General features: G+C 69.1%; 2 protein-coding genes across 2 annotated transcripts; one reads left to right on the top strand and one right to left on the bottom strand.

The window, feature by feature from the left end:
* Positions 1–1,769: 1,769 nt before the first annotated feature.
* On the top strand, positions 1,770–10,200 carry JAK3 (Janus kinase 3). The gene is made up of 24 exons (XM_075175588.1): positions 1,770–1,886; positions 2,314–2,526; positions 2,631–2,754; positions 2,879–2,990; positions 3,579–3,724; positions 3,829–4,111; positions 4,201–4,323; positions 4,406–4,563; positions 4,793–4,904; positions 5,184–5,370; positions 5,839–5,960; positions 6,042–6,173; positions 6,253–6,337; positions 6,431–6,564; positions 6,993–7,131; positions 7,217–7,368; positions 7,932–8,082; positions 8,155–8,294; positions 8,547–8,736; positions 8,839–8,963; positions 9,111–9,283; positions 9,363–9,480; positions 9,604–9,714; positions 9,810–10,200. Exons 2-24 carry the CDS (start codon positions 2,322–2,324, stop codon positions 9,924–9,926), a joined length of 3,339 nt encoding a protein of 1,112 aa, XP_075031689.1. The 5' UTR covers positions 1,770–1,886; positions 2,314–2,321; the 3' UTR covers positions 9,927–10,200.
* Positions 10,201–10,981: 781 nt separating this feature from the next.
* Positions 10,982–13,450, bottom strand: B3GNT3 (UDP-GlcNAc:betaGal beta-1,3-N-acetylglucosaminyltransferase 3). Its single transcript, XM_075175087.1, is given in 3 exon segments — positions 10,982–12,179; positions 12,181–12,280; positions 13,258–13,450. Coding segments are annotated over 3 exon segments (1,491 nt in total).

Below are 13,450 nucleotides of genomic sequence, written 5' to 3'. Positions count from 1 at the left end.
GGGAAGGTCTGTGCCGAGCATTCGGCTGCAAAGGGCAAAGCCCAAGCTGCAAGAGGCCTGAGCTCAGCAAGGAAATTGCCCCGAATATCTCCCAGTTCGGAGCCCGCAGGGAGAGGAGAGCAGCAGCGCCCGGTCCGGCTGCTCCGGAGCACAGCGGGCACCGGCTCCGCGGCTCCAGGGAAGCGCCGGCACCCGAAGGATGCAGCCGGCAGGGAGCGATCCCCGCAGGCAGCACAAACAGGGAGGGGCAGAGCCGCTGCCGGAGCCAAATTTATCTCCAGCCAAGGGCACTAAACAAACCGAAGCTAAATCTTTACCCAGAAAAAAGCAGCTCGTTTGCAGGCACCTGCCTGCAGACCGGCCAGGACCCGGTGCTGAGGCGGGGAGAGGAGAGGCGGGGGGCTGCCCGGGGGTCCCTGGGGGACGTGGGGAGCCCGGCGGGTCGGAGGAGGCTGCTGCGACGTCCTCGGCGGGCGTTGGGGCGGCAGCGGGGCGAGCGGGGCCGCGGCGAGGGGCTGGCCGTGCCTCCGGCTCCTCCAGCCCGCGGGGCGGGCGCCGGCGGGAGGCAGGTTCAGGGCGTCGGGGAGGGACCCTCGGCGGGGAGGACGGAGCCGTCGGAGGCCGCATCCATAACCCCTTCCCTCCCGCACGCCCCGACACCGGCTAACCCCAGGCCACCCCAAGTGGCGACACGGCACCCCGAACCCCGGCGGGGTACCCAGCGAGGGCAGGAGCCGGCCGCTGACCCTGGGCAGCGCAGGGATGGCGGGACGCCTCCGGCCGTTGGGATACGTGGCACCCGGGCACGGGGCTGGCCCGGCTTCCTCATTCCCCAGCACAAACGCTGCTCTGTCTCGCCCAGCCCCTGGCCAGGTCTGTCCCATGGGGACTTCCTCCCCCTGCCCTGAATCCCGGGGACGAGCCTGGGGTTGAGAGCAGGGAAGAGCCCCAACATGGGGACAGAGCCCCAACATGGGGACAGAGCCGCCACGGGGGCACCGTCCCCTCCGAGGCATCACCACGGGGCAGAGGAGGGTCCCTGGTCCCCGGGGTCTGGCTCCAGCCCTGGTGGCCTTGTCCCCAACACCCGTCCCCGGGGACAGGGCTGGGCAGGACCCCCTTCCCTGCCTCGCCCCTGGCTTCGCCTCCTTGCCGAGCTGGTTAGAGCAGCAGAAAGGGGAAAAACAACAAGCGGTGGCTGCTGGGCTGGACCACATCCGCCAGCGGGTGCGTGCCATGCCGCACCGCACCGGGGCCAGGCACACGCCCAGCCCCACGGCAGCCCCGAAGGCACCGTGGCACCGGTGGCACCCCAGGGCTGGGCTGGCCAGGGCAGGACCGGGGCGAAGGGGCTGAGCCCGTCCCAGCGGGGCCGTGAGTGGGGCAGGGAGGGTCCCAGCAATGGGGTGCAGGGGCGGCAGGGGTGTGCGGGAGGCACCCAGCCCCTCGCCCCACGCCATGGGGTGGGACAGGACGGGATGCCCTGGCAGAGCATCGCCCGTCCCTGCGGTACCCACAGCACCAGGAGACGGCAGGACCAGCAAGGTGCCCGGGTCCATTGGGGTGCGCAATGGGGTGCGCAGCACCAAGTGGGGTGCCCGGGGCTCCTTACCCCTTCACCCCCCAGCTGGTCCCTGCACCCTGGGGTGGCTCCTTTCTGCCCCCTGCCCCGTACCCCCTCCCTTGCCAGGAAGCCACCCACCGAGGAGGCTGCGGGCAGGAAGGAAGTCACCGAGGGGATTTTTTGACTCTCTCCCTCGCTCGCAGCCTCCGAGCAGCCGCCTACGCAGCCCAGGAACCCCGACCCGGCGGCACAGCCCTACGTGGGACCCGCTCCCCAGGGCCGGAGCACACAGGCACCAGCGAGGCCGCCGGCACGGCAGCAGGTACCACACCAGCACGGGGGGGCTTCGTGGGGTCTGGCCAGCCCAACCGGGCATGGGGATGGAGCTGAGTCCTCCCTGCCCATGCCAGGGAGCGATGCAGGGCATGGGCGCACGGCGTGGGGCCGGCTGGCAAGGAGGAGCGGCTGTGGGACGAGCTGGGGAGAGTGGGTTTATCCACCTGCCCGGAGAAATGGCCGTGTGCCTCAGTTTCCCCTTCATCCTTCCCAGGACGGGCTGACCCCAGCCTTGGAGGTGCCACAGGCTTGGCTGCGGGGTTTTACCCCGGGGAGGATGCCGAGGAAAACGTATGGGGAAGGGCACATATGGGGCAAGGTCCTGCCCCACATGGGGGTCACGTCGGGGAGGGGGGGGGACAGTACCACCACTGGGGCACCATGCTGCCAGCTGAGCCCCCCTGTCCTTGCAGCGCCTGCCATGGCCCCGCTGGGCGAGGACACCCCGCTGATCGGGGAGCGCTCCTGCAGCCTCTCCTCCACCGAGACCGGCACCCTCCAGGTGTACCTGTACCACGGGGCGCCCGCCCCACGCACCCCCCCTGGCACTGCCGCCGGCGTCCTCACCTTCACCTTCGGCGAGTACACGGCCGAGGAGCTGTGCGTCCGCGCCGCCAAAGCCTGCGGTGAGCATCGTCCCCTGGCGCCGGCGGGCTCGGGGCGCCGGCCGTGGGCTCGGGGTACCGGCCGTGCCCGTCCTTGGCGGGGGTCAGCACCGCTCTGTCCCCAGGCGTGCTGCCCGTCTGCCACCCGCTCTTCGCCCTGGCCACCGAGGATCTCAGCTGCTGGTTCCCCCCCAACCATCTCTTCACCATCGATGACTCCCGCAGCCAGGTCGTGGTGTACAGGATCAGGTACAGCCCGCGGGGACGCGGCCGTCCCAGCCCCAGCCCGGCTCCCTGGGGAGTCTCTGATGGCTGATAGGGGCTGTGCGCTGTGCGGGACGTGGCGCTGAGCCCCCTCTGCTCTCCCCATCAGATTCTTCTTCCCTAACTGGTGTGGGCTGGGACAGTCCCACCGCTTCCAGCTGCTGAACGACCGGGTCAGCCCCGTCCTGGACTACCCCGTCATCGATTACCTTTTTGCCCAGGTGAGCCCTGCCAGGCTGCCATCCCTGTCCCCAACACCTGGGGCCGCAGAGGGAGGTCCCATGTGTGGGACATGTTAAGCTCAGCGTAGCGATGCCCTTTGCCACCCTGGGCTGTGCCGCTCTCCTCCTCCTCCTCCAGCACCCACCGGTCCCTGGCCACGACGCCTGCGGGACATGGGTCCTCCTCCCCGGCTCAGCTGGAGCTGCTTGTGGGCATCCCACACTGGGCATGGGGCACCCCAGGTTGCTGAGTTGGGGGTCACTGTGTCCCATGGGTGATGTATGCCCCGGGGATGGAGCTGGCTCCGCTGACCCCCGGGCAGCGGCAGGAAACCAGAGCCCCGGGCAGGGAGTGACTCTGGGGCACGGGGCTGGGGCCGGAGCCACCCCACCACCCCACAGCGTGATGGGGGGGTCAGCAGGGGCCGCCCTGGAAGCTCCTGTTAGCTGGGGGGGACAATACCTGTCACAGCATGGACCGGGGGTCTTGGGGTGCATCAGGTCTCCTGGCTGCAGCGTCCCCAGGCAGGTGTGCTGAGCCGGGGGCTGGTGCAGGGACCCCCCACCCAGCCTCTGCGCCCTCCCCAGTCCCGCAGCGATTTCATCGGGGGACGCGTGGCCGTGGCGCTGAGCCTGCCCAAGCAGGAGGAATGCCTGAGCCTGGCCGTGCTGGACATGCTGCGCATCGCCAAGGAGAAGCGGCAGAGCCCTGACGAGGTCTTCAGCCATGTCAGGTGAACTGGGGGCTGTGGGGACAGCTGGGCACCCATGGGGACAGCCCAGTGTCCCTGGGGACAGCCTGGCACCCACCGCTGCCTCACCTCCCCGTCCCCGGCAGCTACAAGTCCTGCATCCCCGAGCCGCTGCGGTGCCAGATCCAGCAGCACAGCTTCCTCACCCGCAAGCGCATCCGCCGCCGCTTCAGCAAATCCCTGCGGAAGATCGGGGGCTGCCAGACGGACGGACGCTACCTGAAGCTCAAGTACCTGCTGGACCTGGAGCGGCTGCAACGGCGCTGGGCGGAGGAGAGTTTCCGTGTGCGCTCCCCCGGCTCCGCTGCGGACATCGCCATCCACGTAGCCGGCGAGAGCGGCATCTCCTGGAGCTGCAGCGGCTCCGAGGTGCGGGCGGGTGGCTGCGCCGGGGGGGTCCCGCGGCGGGGCGAGGTGGGGGACGCGGAGGCCAGCCCCGGTGGTGGTGTCCCCCGCAGAGCCGCCAGCACTTCTGTGACTTCCCCGATATCGCTGACATCAGCATCAAGCAGGCGAGCCGGGAGGGCAGCCCCGTGGAGAACCGCATCGTCACCCTCACCAAGACGGACAACCGGGTGCTGGTGAGCCGGGGAGGCGTGGGGGGAGCCCCGATGGGGTGGGGGGCCGGGGCCGCTGTGAGGTTGACCCCCTGCCTGGTCCCAGGAGGTGGAATTCCCCACGCTGCGGGAAGCCCGCTCCTTCGTGGCTCTCATCGACGGCTACTACCGCCTGACGGCGGACGCCCACCACTACTTCTGCAAGGAGGTGGCCCCCCCCCGGCTCCTGGAGGACATGGAGAACCAGTGCCACGGGCCCATCAGGTGGGTGCTGGGGACCCCCCCCCTTGCTACGGGTGATGGGGGAAGAAATCGCTTGGGTAGGAGCCACGAGAGCGGTGGGCACCGCTCCCCATCCTGGGCAGGTGATGCTCAGGCCACCCCGGTGCCCGCCAGGTTTGGGGAGAGCGTGGCGGAGGGGTGAGCAAGGGGGGTCCCCGGGGTCTCCCCGAGGGGGACCGCGCCGCGCCCCACCCAGCCCTGCCGTTCGCAGCTCCGAGTTTGCGGTGAACAAGTTGAAGTTGGCGGGGAGCCCCCCGGGGCTGTACCTGCTGCGCCGCAGCCCGCAGGACTTCGACAGCTACCTGCTGACCGTCTGCGCCGAGGTGAGACCGGCACCAGCACCGGCACCGGCACCCGCTGGGCTCCGGGGTGCCGGCACCGCGCAGCATGGCGCAGGCTCCCGTGCCGGGCGCTGCGGGTGTCACTGGGAGCGAGGAGGGAAACGCAGGGCTGAGACCGGGTGCTCACAAGGACGGTGCCACCGACGATGGCCCTTGGGGATGGGCATGGCCCGGGGCTGCCGCGGGCACCCACAGGGCAGGAGGGGCTCGGGGGGCTCCGGGGGGGACCCCGCGCCGCTGAGCCTGGCTCTCGCCCCGCAGACGCGCTCCGGCCAGGACTACAAGCGCTGCCTGATCCGCAGGGACGAGGATGGGAACTTCTGGCTCTCGGGGGTGGCCCGGCGGTTCTGCAGCCTGCGGGAGCTGCTGGGCACCTACGGGCGCTGCGGGCTGCAGGCAGAGGGTGCCCGCATGCGCCTGGCTGCCTGCTGCCCGCCCCTGCCCAAAGGTGACGTTGCCACGCTGGGGCGGGGGACAAGGCAGGGTCGTGTGACGTCATAGAGCAAGCTGTGTCATCATAGAGCAGGCTATATGACATCATAAAATGAGCTGTGTAATGTCACAGAGCAGATTGTGTGGTGTCACAGAGCAGGCTGTGTCATCATAGAGCCGCCTGTGTGACATCATAGAGCAGGCTGTGTCATCATGGAGTGGGCTGCGTGACATCACAGAGCAGGTTGTGCAATGTCATAAAATGAGCTATGTGACATCACAGGGCAAGCTGCGTGACAATCATAGAGCAGGCAGTGTGAGGTCCAGAGCCGCCTGTGTGACATCACAGAGCAGGCTGTACTATCATAGAGTGGGCTGTATGACGTCACAGAGCAGGCTGTGATGTCACGGAGCGGGCTGTGTGACGTCACAGCGTGGGCACAGCCCGCCCCAGCTGCCCCTCACAGCCGCTCCCCCCCCCCAGAGAAGTCCAACCTGCTGATCGTGCGGAGCGGCTGCCCCCGGCCCCCCGGCTCCCCCGCCGCCCCCCGCCGCAGCCTCAACCAGATGATGTTCCACAAGATCGACCCCCAGAGCCTCACGCGGGTACGGGGGGGCCGGGGCGCCGGCGGGATGGGACACGCGGGCAAGGACCCCCCCCCACCAGCGTCCCCCCTCTCGCGGCAGGGCGAGAGCCTGGGCCAGGGCTCCTTCACCCAGATCTACAAGGGCGTCAAGCGGGACCAGGAGGAGGACGGGTACTACCAGACCGAGGTGGTGCTCAAGGTCATGGACGGCAGCCACCGCAACTGCTCCGAGGTGAGGCGGCAGCAGCCCCCCAACCCAGCACCGGGGGGTCCCCACGGTCCCCCCTGAGCCAGCCTCTCCCCGCTCCCAGTCCTTCCTGGAGGCGGCCAGCATCATGAGCCAGCTCTCCCACAAGCACCTGGTCCTGCTGCACGGTGTCAGCCTCGGGAAAGACAGTAAGTGCCCGTCCCCCTCGCCGGGCACCGCCACGCCACGGCCACGCTGCCGCGAGGGCAAGCGCCGGACCTGCCCGCGCCGTCACCCCGCAGGTATCATGGTGCAGGAGTACGTCAGGTACGGGCCCCTGGACCTCTACCTGAAGAAGAACCAAGGCGAGGGCAAGGTGACCACGAGCTGGAAGCTGCAGGTGGCCAAGCAGCTGGCGTACGCCCTCAACTACCTGGTGAGCCGGCTGCCGGCACGGCACCGAGCGGCAGTCCACATGTCCTGCAGCTGCTGCATGTCAGCATCCCGCAGCTCTCCCATGTCCTCATCCCATGGCTCCTATGCATCAGTGTCCTGCAGCTCCAATGCATCCATGTCCTGTGGCTCCTGTGCATCTGCATCCTTCAGCACTTGTGCATCCATGTCCCATAGCCCCGGTGCATCCATGCCCCATGGCTCCCATGCATCCATGCCCCATAGCCCCCATGCATCCATGTCCCATGGCTCCCACACATCCATGTCCCATGACTCCCATGCATCCGCATCCGCATGGCTCCCACACATCCCTGTCTGTTCATCCCAGCTGGCACGGGCTCAGCTCCATGCATGGGGGCTGCCCACGAGCCGGGGCTGCACTGACGGTCCCGATCCCCCTCCCCTCCCCAGGAGGACAAGAAAATCACCCACGGCAATGTCTCCGCTAAGAAGGTGCTGCTGACCCGGGAGGGGGACGCAGCCAGCGGCAGCCCCCCCTTCATCAAGCTCAACGACCCCGGAGTCAGCGTCACCGTCCTGGCCAAGGAGAGTAAGTGCCTGGGCTGAGCCAGGGTGGGGGGGGGTGGCAGGGCCCCCCTGGCAGGTGCTGAGCAGGACCGTCCCCCTCTCCCCAGTGCTGGTGGAGCGCATCCCCTGGGTGGCCCCCGAGTGCCTCAGTGACCCCAAGAGCCTGGCGCTGCCGGCCGACAAGTGGAGCTTTGGGGCGACCCTCTGGGAGATCTTCAGTGGGGGCAACATGCCCGTGAGCCTGCTGGAGCCCCAGAAGGTGAGGCTGCCCTGTCCCACCGCGCCCCGACCCTCCTGCCCCCTCCCACCGCATCCCGACCCTCCTGCCCCTTCCCACCGCATCCTGCCCCCCCGCCCCCTCCCACCGCGTCCCGACCCCCCTGCCCCGTCCCACCACGTCCCGACCCCCCTGCCCCCTCCCACCGCACCCGGGTGCTGCTCACTCACCCACTGCCCGTGGGAGAAGACCACGTGCTGCCCACCCCTCCGCGGGGTTTCTCTGCTGGCCAGAGGCTCTGGTGACCCAGGTCACACTGGAAAAGGGGCATCGCTGGGGGGAGATGGGCACCTACGGCACCTGGAGCCGGGGTCTCGCAGGGCTCCGGAGCCCCCCAGCCCCAGTGCATGGCAGAGGGGCTGCAGGCTCCAGGGCTGCAGGGGTGGGCACTAACCAACCCCCCCCAGCCTAAAATCCCGCAGCCTTTGGGTGATGCTCAGGGCGAGTTGTTTGCCCAGCCTGGTGAGGAGCGTGGGGGCTGTTTGGGGGGGATACGGGGCCGGGTACCCCGCAGCCAGCCCCAGCACCCTCTCCTGCCCCAGCAGAAGCTGGATTTCTACCAGAGCAGCCTCCAGCTCCCCGCGCCGAAGTGGACGGAGCTGGCCGTGCTCATCGCACAGTGCATGGACTACCAGCCCCGCCGCCGGCCCTGCTTCCGCGCCCTCATCCGGGACCTCAACAGCCTCATCACCTCCGGTGAGCCCCGGGACGGCAGGGTGGGGACGGGCTCCGGACCCCCACGGTGCCCTCACCGCCCGCCTCCCCCAGATTACGAGCTGCTCTCGGACCTGTCGCCCACCGACGTGACGCTCCGGGACAGTTTCTGGGGGTACGAGCCCCTCGCCATGTGCCAGGACCCCACGCACTTTGAGGAGCGGCACCTCAAGTACATCTCGCTGCTGGGCAAGGTGAGGGGGGGCAGAGGGGGCCCCACGAGTTTCTCGCACCCCCCGACTTTACCTGCATTTGGGGCATGAAACCTCCCCGGCTCCTGGGAGGACGCTTTGCCTTCCAAAGCTGAGAAACGCTTGGTTTGTGCCTGTGGCCTCAGCTGTGCGTGGAATCCGGGGGGGTCCAGGTGTGGGGGACAAGGTGGGGGTCTCCAAGACCCCCCGAGACACCCCAGCATCCCGCATTCCCACCCGGCTCTCCCCGGCCAGGGCAACTTTGGGAGCGTGGAGCTGTGTCGCTACGACCCGCTGGGCGACAGCACGGGCGAGCTGGTGGCGGTGAAGAAGCTGCAGCAGGATTCGGCCAAGGAGCTGCGGGATTTCGAGAGGGAGATCCAGATCCTGCACTCGCTGCAGCACGACTTCATCGTCCAGTACCGGGGCGTCTGTTACAGCCGGGGTGAGCACGGCGGGGAGCGGGCAGGGAGCGGGCAGGGAGCAATGCTGCCTGCACCCGGCCCCGGCTCTGCCCGCAGCCGGTGGGTGATGGATGCGCGTGCAGGGCGGCGCGGGCTGCGGCTGGTGATGGAGTACCTGCCCAACGGCTGCCTGCGGGACTACCTGCAGAAGAACCAGCCCCGCCTGGACCACAGGACCCTGCTCCTCTACGCCTGGCAGATCTGCAAGGTGGGACCACGGGGGCCGGTGGCAAAGGGGGTCCCGCTTTCCTGCGGAGGGGATGGATGGGGACGGAGGGGGTCGCGGTCCAGCTGGGGTGAGCCCCTGGGGATGCTGCTGGGTCCCAGCCCCAGTGAGCGGCTGCATCCCGCACAGGGCATGGAGTACCTGGGGGCGCAGCGCTGCGTGCACCGGGACCTGGCCAGCAGGAACATCCTGGTGGAGAGCGAGACCCACGTCAAGATCGGGGATTTCGGGCTGGCCAAGCTGCTGCCGCAGGACAAGGACTATTACGTGGTGCGGGAACCCGGCCAGAGCCCCGTCTTCTGGTGAGGGTGGCACCGGAGGGGGGAAACATGGGGCTGCCGGCCCGGCTGGATCCGGGGCTCAGCACCCTCCTGCCGGCAGGTACGCACCCGAGTCCCTGGCAGACAACATCTTCTCCCGGGCATCCGACATTTGGAGCTTCGGGGTCCTCCTCTATGAGCTCTTCACCTACAGCAACAAGAGCAAGAGCCCCTCGGAGGTGAGACCCCCCCTCCCCGGGGCTGGGGTCCCGCTGCCCCCACCCCGGACCCATTACCTTCAGGATGAGCCCCCCCATCTGGCCACGGTGGCCCCGCGCTGACGCCCGTCCCCATGCCCATAGGAGTTCCTCCGCATGATGGGCACCGAGAAGACGGCGCAGATCATCTGCCACTTGCTGGAGCTCCTGAAGGACAACCGGCGTCTCCCGGCACCAGCCGGCTGCCCCGTGGAGGTGAGAGCCCTTCCCGGGCTGGCAGGGGTCCCAGGGACCGGTGGGGGTCCTGGGGGCCACCCTGCTCCCCTGACGGCCCCCTCCCTTATCCCCAGGTCTACACGCTGATGCTGAGCTGCTGGGCTTTCACCCCCGGCACCAGACCCACTTTTGGGGAGCTGTCCCCCAAGATCGAGGCGCTGCGGGACGGCCGGAGCAAAGCCCGCGGGTAGCCCACCCCGGCCGGGACCCCGGCCACCCCCCTCCCTCCCCAGCACCAGGCGGTGACAGACGGCCACGGCAATGCTTCAACGTCTTTTAACGGCTGCGGGGACAGCGGGGGGGGCCAGCACGGGGGGACACGGCCCCCATCGCCCCCCGCCGTGCAGGGCAGCCCTGCTTCCCCCTTCCCTGCGGCAGGCAGGGCCCCCGCGCGACACCACTTGGCTTTTTGCCCCCCCGCCACGGCGGGATTTGGCACGTTTTTAGTAAAATCTGGTAAATTTGCCAGCTGGGGTGAGGCGAGAGGGGACGCACGGGGAGAGGGGACGCACGGGGAGAGGGGACGCGGGGGTCTGGTCGCTGTGAGCTGCTGGGGGAGGTCGGCTGGAAGAGAGCGGGGAGGGGTGAGGGTGCCCACGGGACATCCCGGCATGGGGGTCCCGCGCTCGGCACTCACCGCAGGCTTTCCCGGGGGGGGGGTGGCTTCATCCCGCACGAGGCCAGGGATGAACTCATGTGCCCGTACAGCCGCTGCACCGGCTCTGCCGTGACGGCTGCCAGCACCCAGCACCGCATGGCGCCCGCGGCACAGCACCCCAGGGCTCGGGCAGGCAGCGGCTGTGGCCCCGTCCCTGTCCCCCTGGGCTTTGCTCCTTGCCCACTGCGTGTATCCCCCTCCCATGGCCCTGAGCCCGGCACGTGCCTGCGGCACGGCACGGCACGGCACGGCACGGCACGGCACCGTCTGTTCCCGGGACCGAGCATCCCACCGGGGCCGGGGCCGCCTCCGCTGAGGGTCATCACCGACCTCGCAGACAGCAGCACAGCCCGTCCCCCCCCAGCCTGCTCACGGGACTGGGGACAGCACAGGGACCTCGGGGGGTCTGCAGAGGGACCCCCAGGACAGGACCCTCGCTGGGGGTAAACGCCCACCCCAGTGGGGTCAGGGGTTCCCCTTGCTCCCACCCTGAGCCCGTGCTTCCACCGAGCCAGCCCCGTCCTCCCTGCACCCCAGTCCGCCAGGAAGGCTCCAGACCCCATGTCCTCATTAGCCACACAGGTTCGTTTATTTTCCCTCTGGTGCCTCAGGGCTCCTCTGGCCCTGGGAGGGCAGATTTGGGGTAAAACCAGGCAGAAACAGGGGCAGGATGGGCGCACGGTGGCACTCAGCAGTCCCCAGGGTGGGAGCCGGGGCTTGGCATGGCAGACACCACTCTGCCGTGCCGGCAGGACCGCGGTGGAGTTGGGGGGGGTCGGCCCTGGGGTCCCCAGGGACCCTCCCTCGCAGCGCCGGGCAGCAGCTACCAGGGATCTGGGGAGAGCCGCAGCCCGAGCAGCCCTGGGGTCGCCCCGGCATTTTCCCCCAGCTCCGGGTCCTCCTCGGCCGCCCTAGAAGATGCTCACCTTCGAGCCGGGGCTCGTGGATGGCCTGCCACATCACCGCCATCTCGTAGGGCACGAGGCGGTGCACCAGCAGCAGCTCCCGGTAGTAGCAGGGACTGAAGGGGTCGGTGTTGGCCAGCACCCCCACGCCCACGGTCCGGATGCCCTCGTGGGAAGCGGGCAGGAGCCCTGCCTTCTCCAAGCACATGCCCAGGTAGACGTCGTCGATGGGGAAGAGCTCGATGTCCCGCGATTCCCGGGAGACGACGCGGGCGGTGAAGCCGGACATGAGCATCCTGCCGCCGCCGCAGTAGGGCGGGTACCGCTCGGAGGCCAGGAGCTGCGCGGGCACGCAGTACTTGCTTTGCCGGAGCCGGACGGGCCTGTTGTCGATGAAGAGCTGCCCCACCATGAGGTGCCGCTCCTGGGTGCCCTGGGTGGCCATCGCAAAGCGGACGACGTTGTCCGTGTTGACGAAGACGTCGTCGTCCCCGTTGAAGATGAAGCGGACGCCGGGGCAGTGCTCCTCCAGCCAGGCGTGGAAGAGGACCTGCTTCAGCGTCAGGTTGAAGAAGGTGTCCCTGAAGTCCCACTGCAGCACGTCCCCGTGCTCCCGTTGCTCCAGCCGCAGCAGCCGGTTGAGCTTCTTGGCATCCTGGGCACCAGGGGCCACCCCCACGAGGAAGACCCAGCGGATGAAGGCTCCTTCGAAGATCCTCTCCTACCCCCAGGTCTTGCGGATCACCTCCCGCCGCTCATAGTTCACCGGCGATGACTTGATGGCCAAGAGGAGGAAGATGTCGGGGGATCCCTCCGGCCCCCCGCACTTGCCGGGAACGCCGAGCAGCGCCGGGAAGGACCGGCAGTGCTGGTACCGCATGGTGGCCGGGCAGCGTGGCGAAGCCGGAGCTGTTGTGCACCGAGGTGTTGACCACGCACGGGGCAGGGGTGGGCAAAGCCCGGGGTGGGGGGAGCCTGGGGGCTGGGGGGGGGTGCTGCGCTCGGGGGCCACGCTGGGCCACAGCCGGTCATCGTGGGAGAGCGGGTAGCAGAGCCCCAGGAGCCCCACAGCTCCAGCCCGTAGCGCCGCGGGGACGTGCTCTGCAAGAGACGGGGAGGGGGATTCGGCACCGGTCACCCCCGCAGCCCCCGAGCACCCGCACCCGGAGAGATGCCCTGAGCCGGGGCACAGCATCCTTCCCTGCGGAGCCCGGCACGTGGAGGGGAGAGGGGAGATCTCCCCACGCCGGACGGTCGCACCGTGCCACGAGTAACCAGTTTTGCTGCCGCGCAGGGCAGAGTCCAGGTTGGGCAGAGCACCGTTGGGTGCTGGGCAGGGCACCCTTGGGTGCAGGGCAGAGTGCGACCCTTCAGGCTGTGCTGGGAAATGTGCAGCACGCCCAAAGAGAGAACTAAAACACTGGTTCTAGTGTTTTACTGGGCCATTCTTCTTCGGGAGAGTAAACACAGGGTGCAGCCCTGAAATCCGGGGGTGGCCAGCAAGGCTGCACAGCCCCCCGGGACCCCCTAGAATTGGGGGGGTTACCAAAGGAGTTACCAGCGGCTCGAGGCACCGCGGGGTGGTGGCGGGGTGGTCCTGGGTGCAAGGAGTTTGCTGCGAGCAGCCCTCACCCTCAGAGACGAAGCACCGGGACAGGGGTCCCCGGGGCAGCACAGAGCCCCCGGCACGAGCCCGGCTGCTGCTCCCCGCTGTCACCGCGCCGAGCCCAGCCAGCCGACGTGGATCCGGCCAGCCCTCGCGCAAAGCGGGGGCCACGTCCCGGTGCCCAGGAGCGCCGGCTCAGACCCCGCTGCACTGCAAAGAGCCACGCGCCCCCCCAGAGAGACCCCCTAGACCCTCCCGGTACCTTGTCACAGAGCCAGCTCGGGGCCATCCTCGCACCGTGCCTCTCCCCGTGCCGGAAACGCCGCGGCCCCGGCGGCACAGGTATCTCCTACGGGGATCCCTGCCGGGTGCCGTGATGCCGTCCGTCTGTCCGCCCACCCCTTTGCTCTTCGCCTGTCCACCCGCCGCAGGTGGGGCGGCAGCACCCGCGGGCGCAAGGAAAGGGCTCGGCAAAGCGCTGATGGTTCCCTGCCTCAGTTTCCCCTGGCCTCGCAACGCCAGAGCCCCCGGGGAGCAGCGGCACAT

The sequence above is a fragment of the Calonectris borealis genome, chromosome 28 (genome assembly GCF_964195595.1).
Source record: "Calonectris borealis chromosome 28, bCalBor7.hap1.2, whole genome shotgun sequence".
Lineage (NCBI taxonomy): Eukaryota > Metazoa > Chordata > Aves > Procellariiformes > Procellariidae > Calonectris > Calonectris borealis.
Note: the sequence above shows the minus strand (reverse complement) of the source record. Positions and strands in the feature narration are given on the sequence as shown.

Excerpts from the sequence above, each read along its gene's own strand:
- JAK3 (XM_075175588.1), top strand. The coding sequence starts at position 2,322 with ATGGCCCCGCTGGGCGAGGACACCCCGCTGATCGGGGAGCGCTCCTGC. Across the intron at positions 4,112-4,200 it reads GGAGCTGCAGCGGCTCCGAG|AGCCGCCAGCACTTCTGTGA; the intron begins GTGCGGGCGGGT and ends TGTCCCCCGCAG. Across the intron at positions 9,481-9,603 it reads AGAGCAAGAGCCCCTCGGAG|GAGTTCCTCCGCATGATGGG; the intron begins GTGAGACCCCCC and ends CCATGCCCATAG.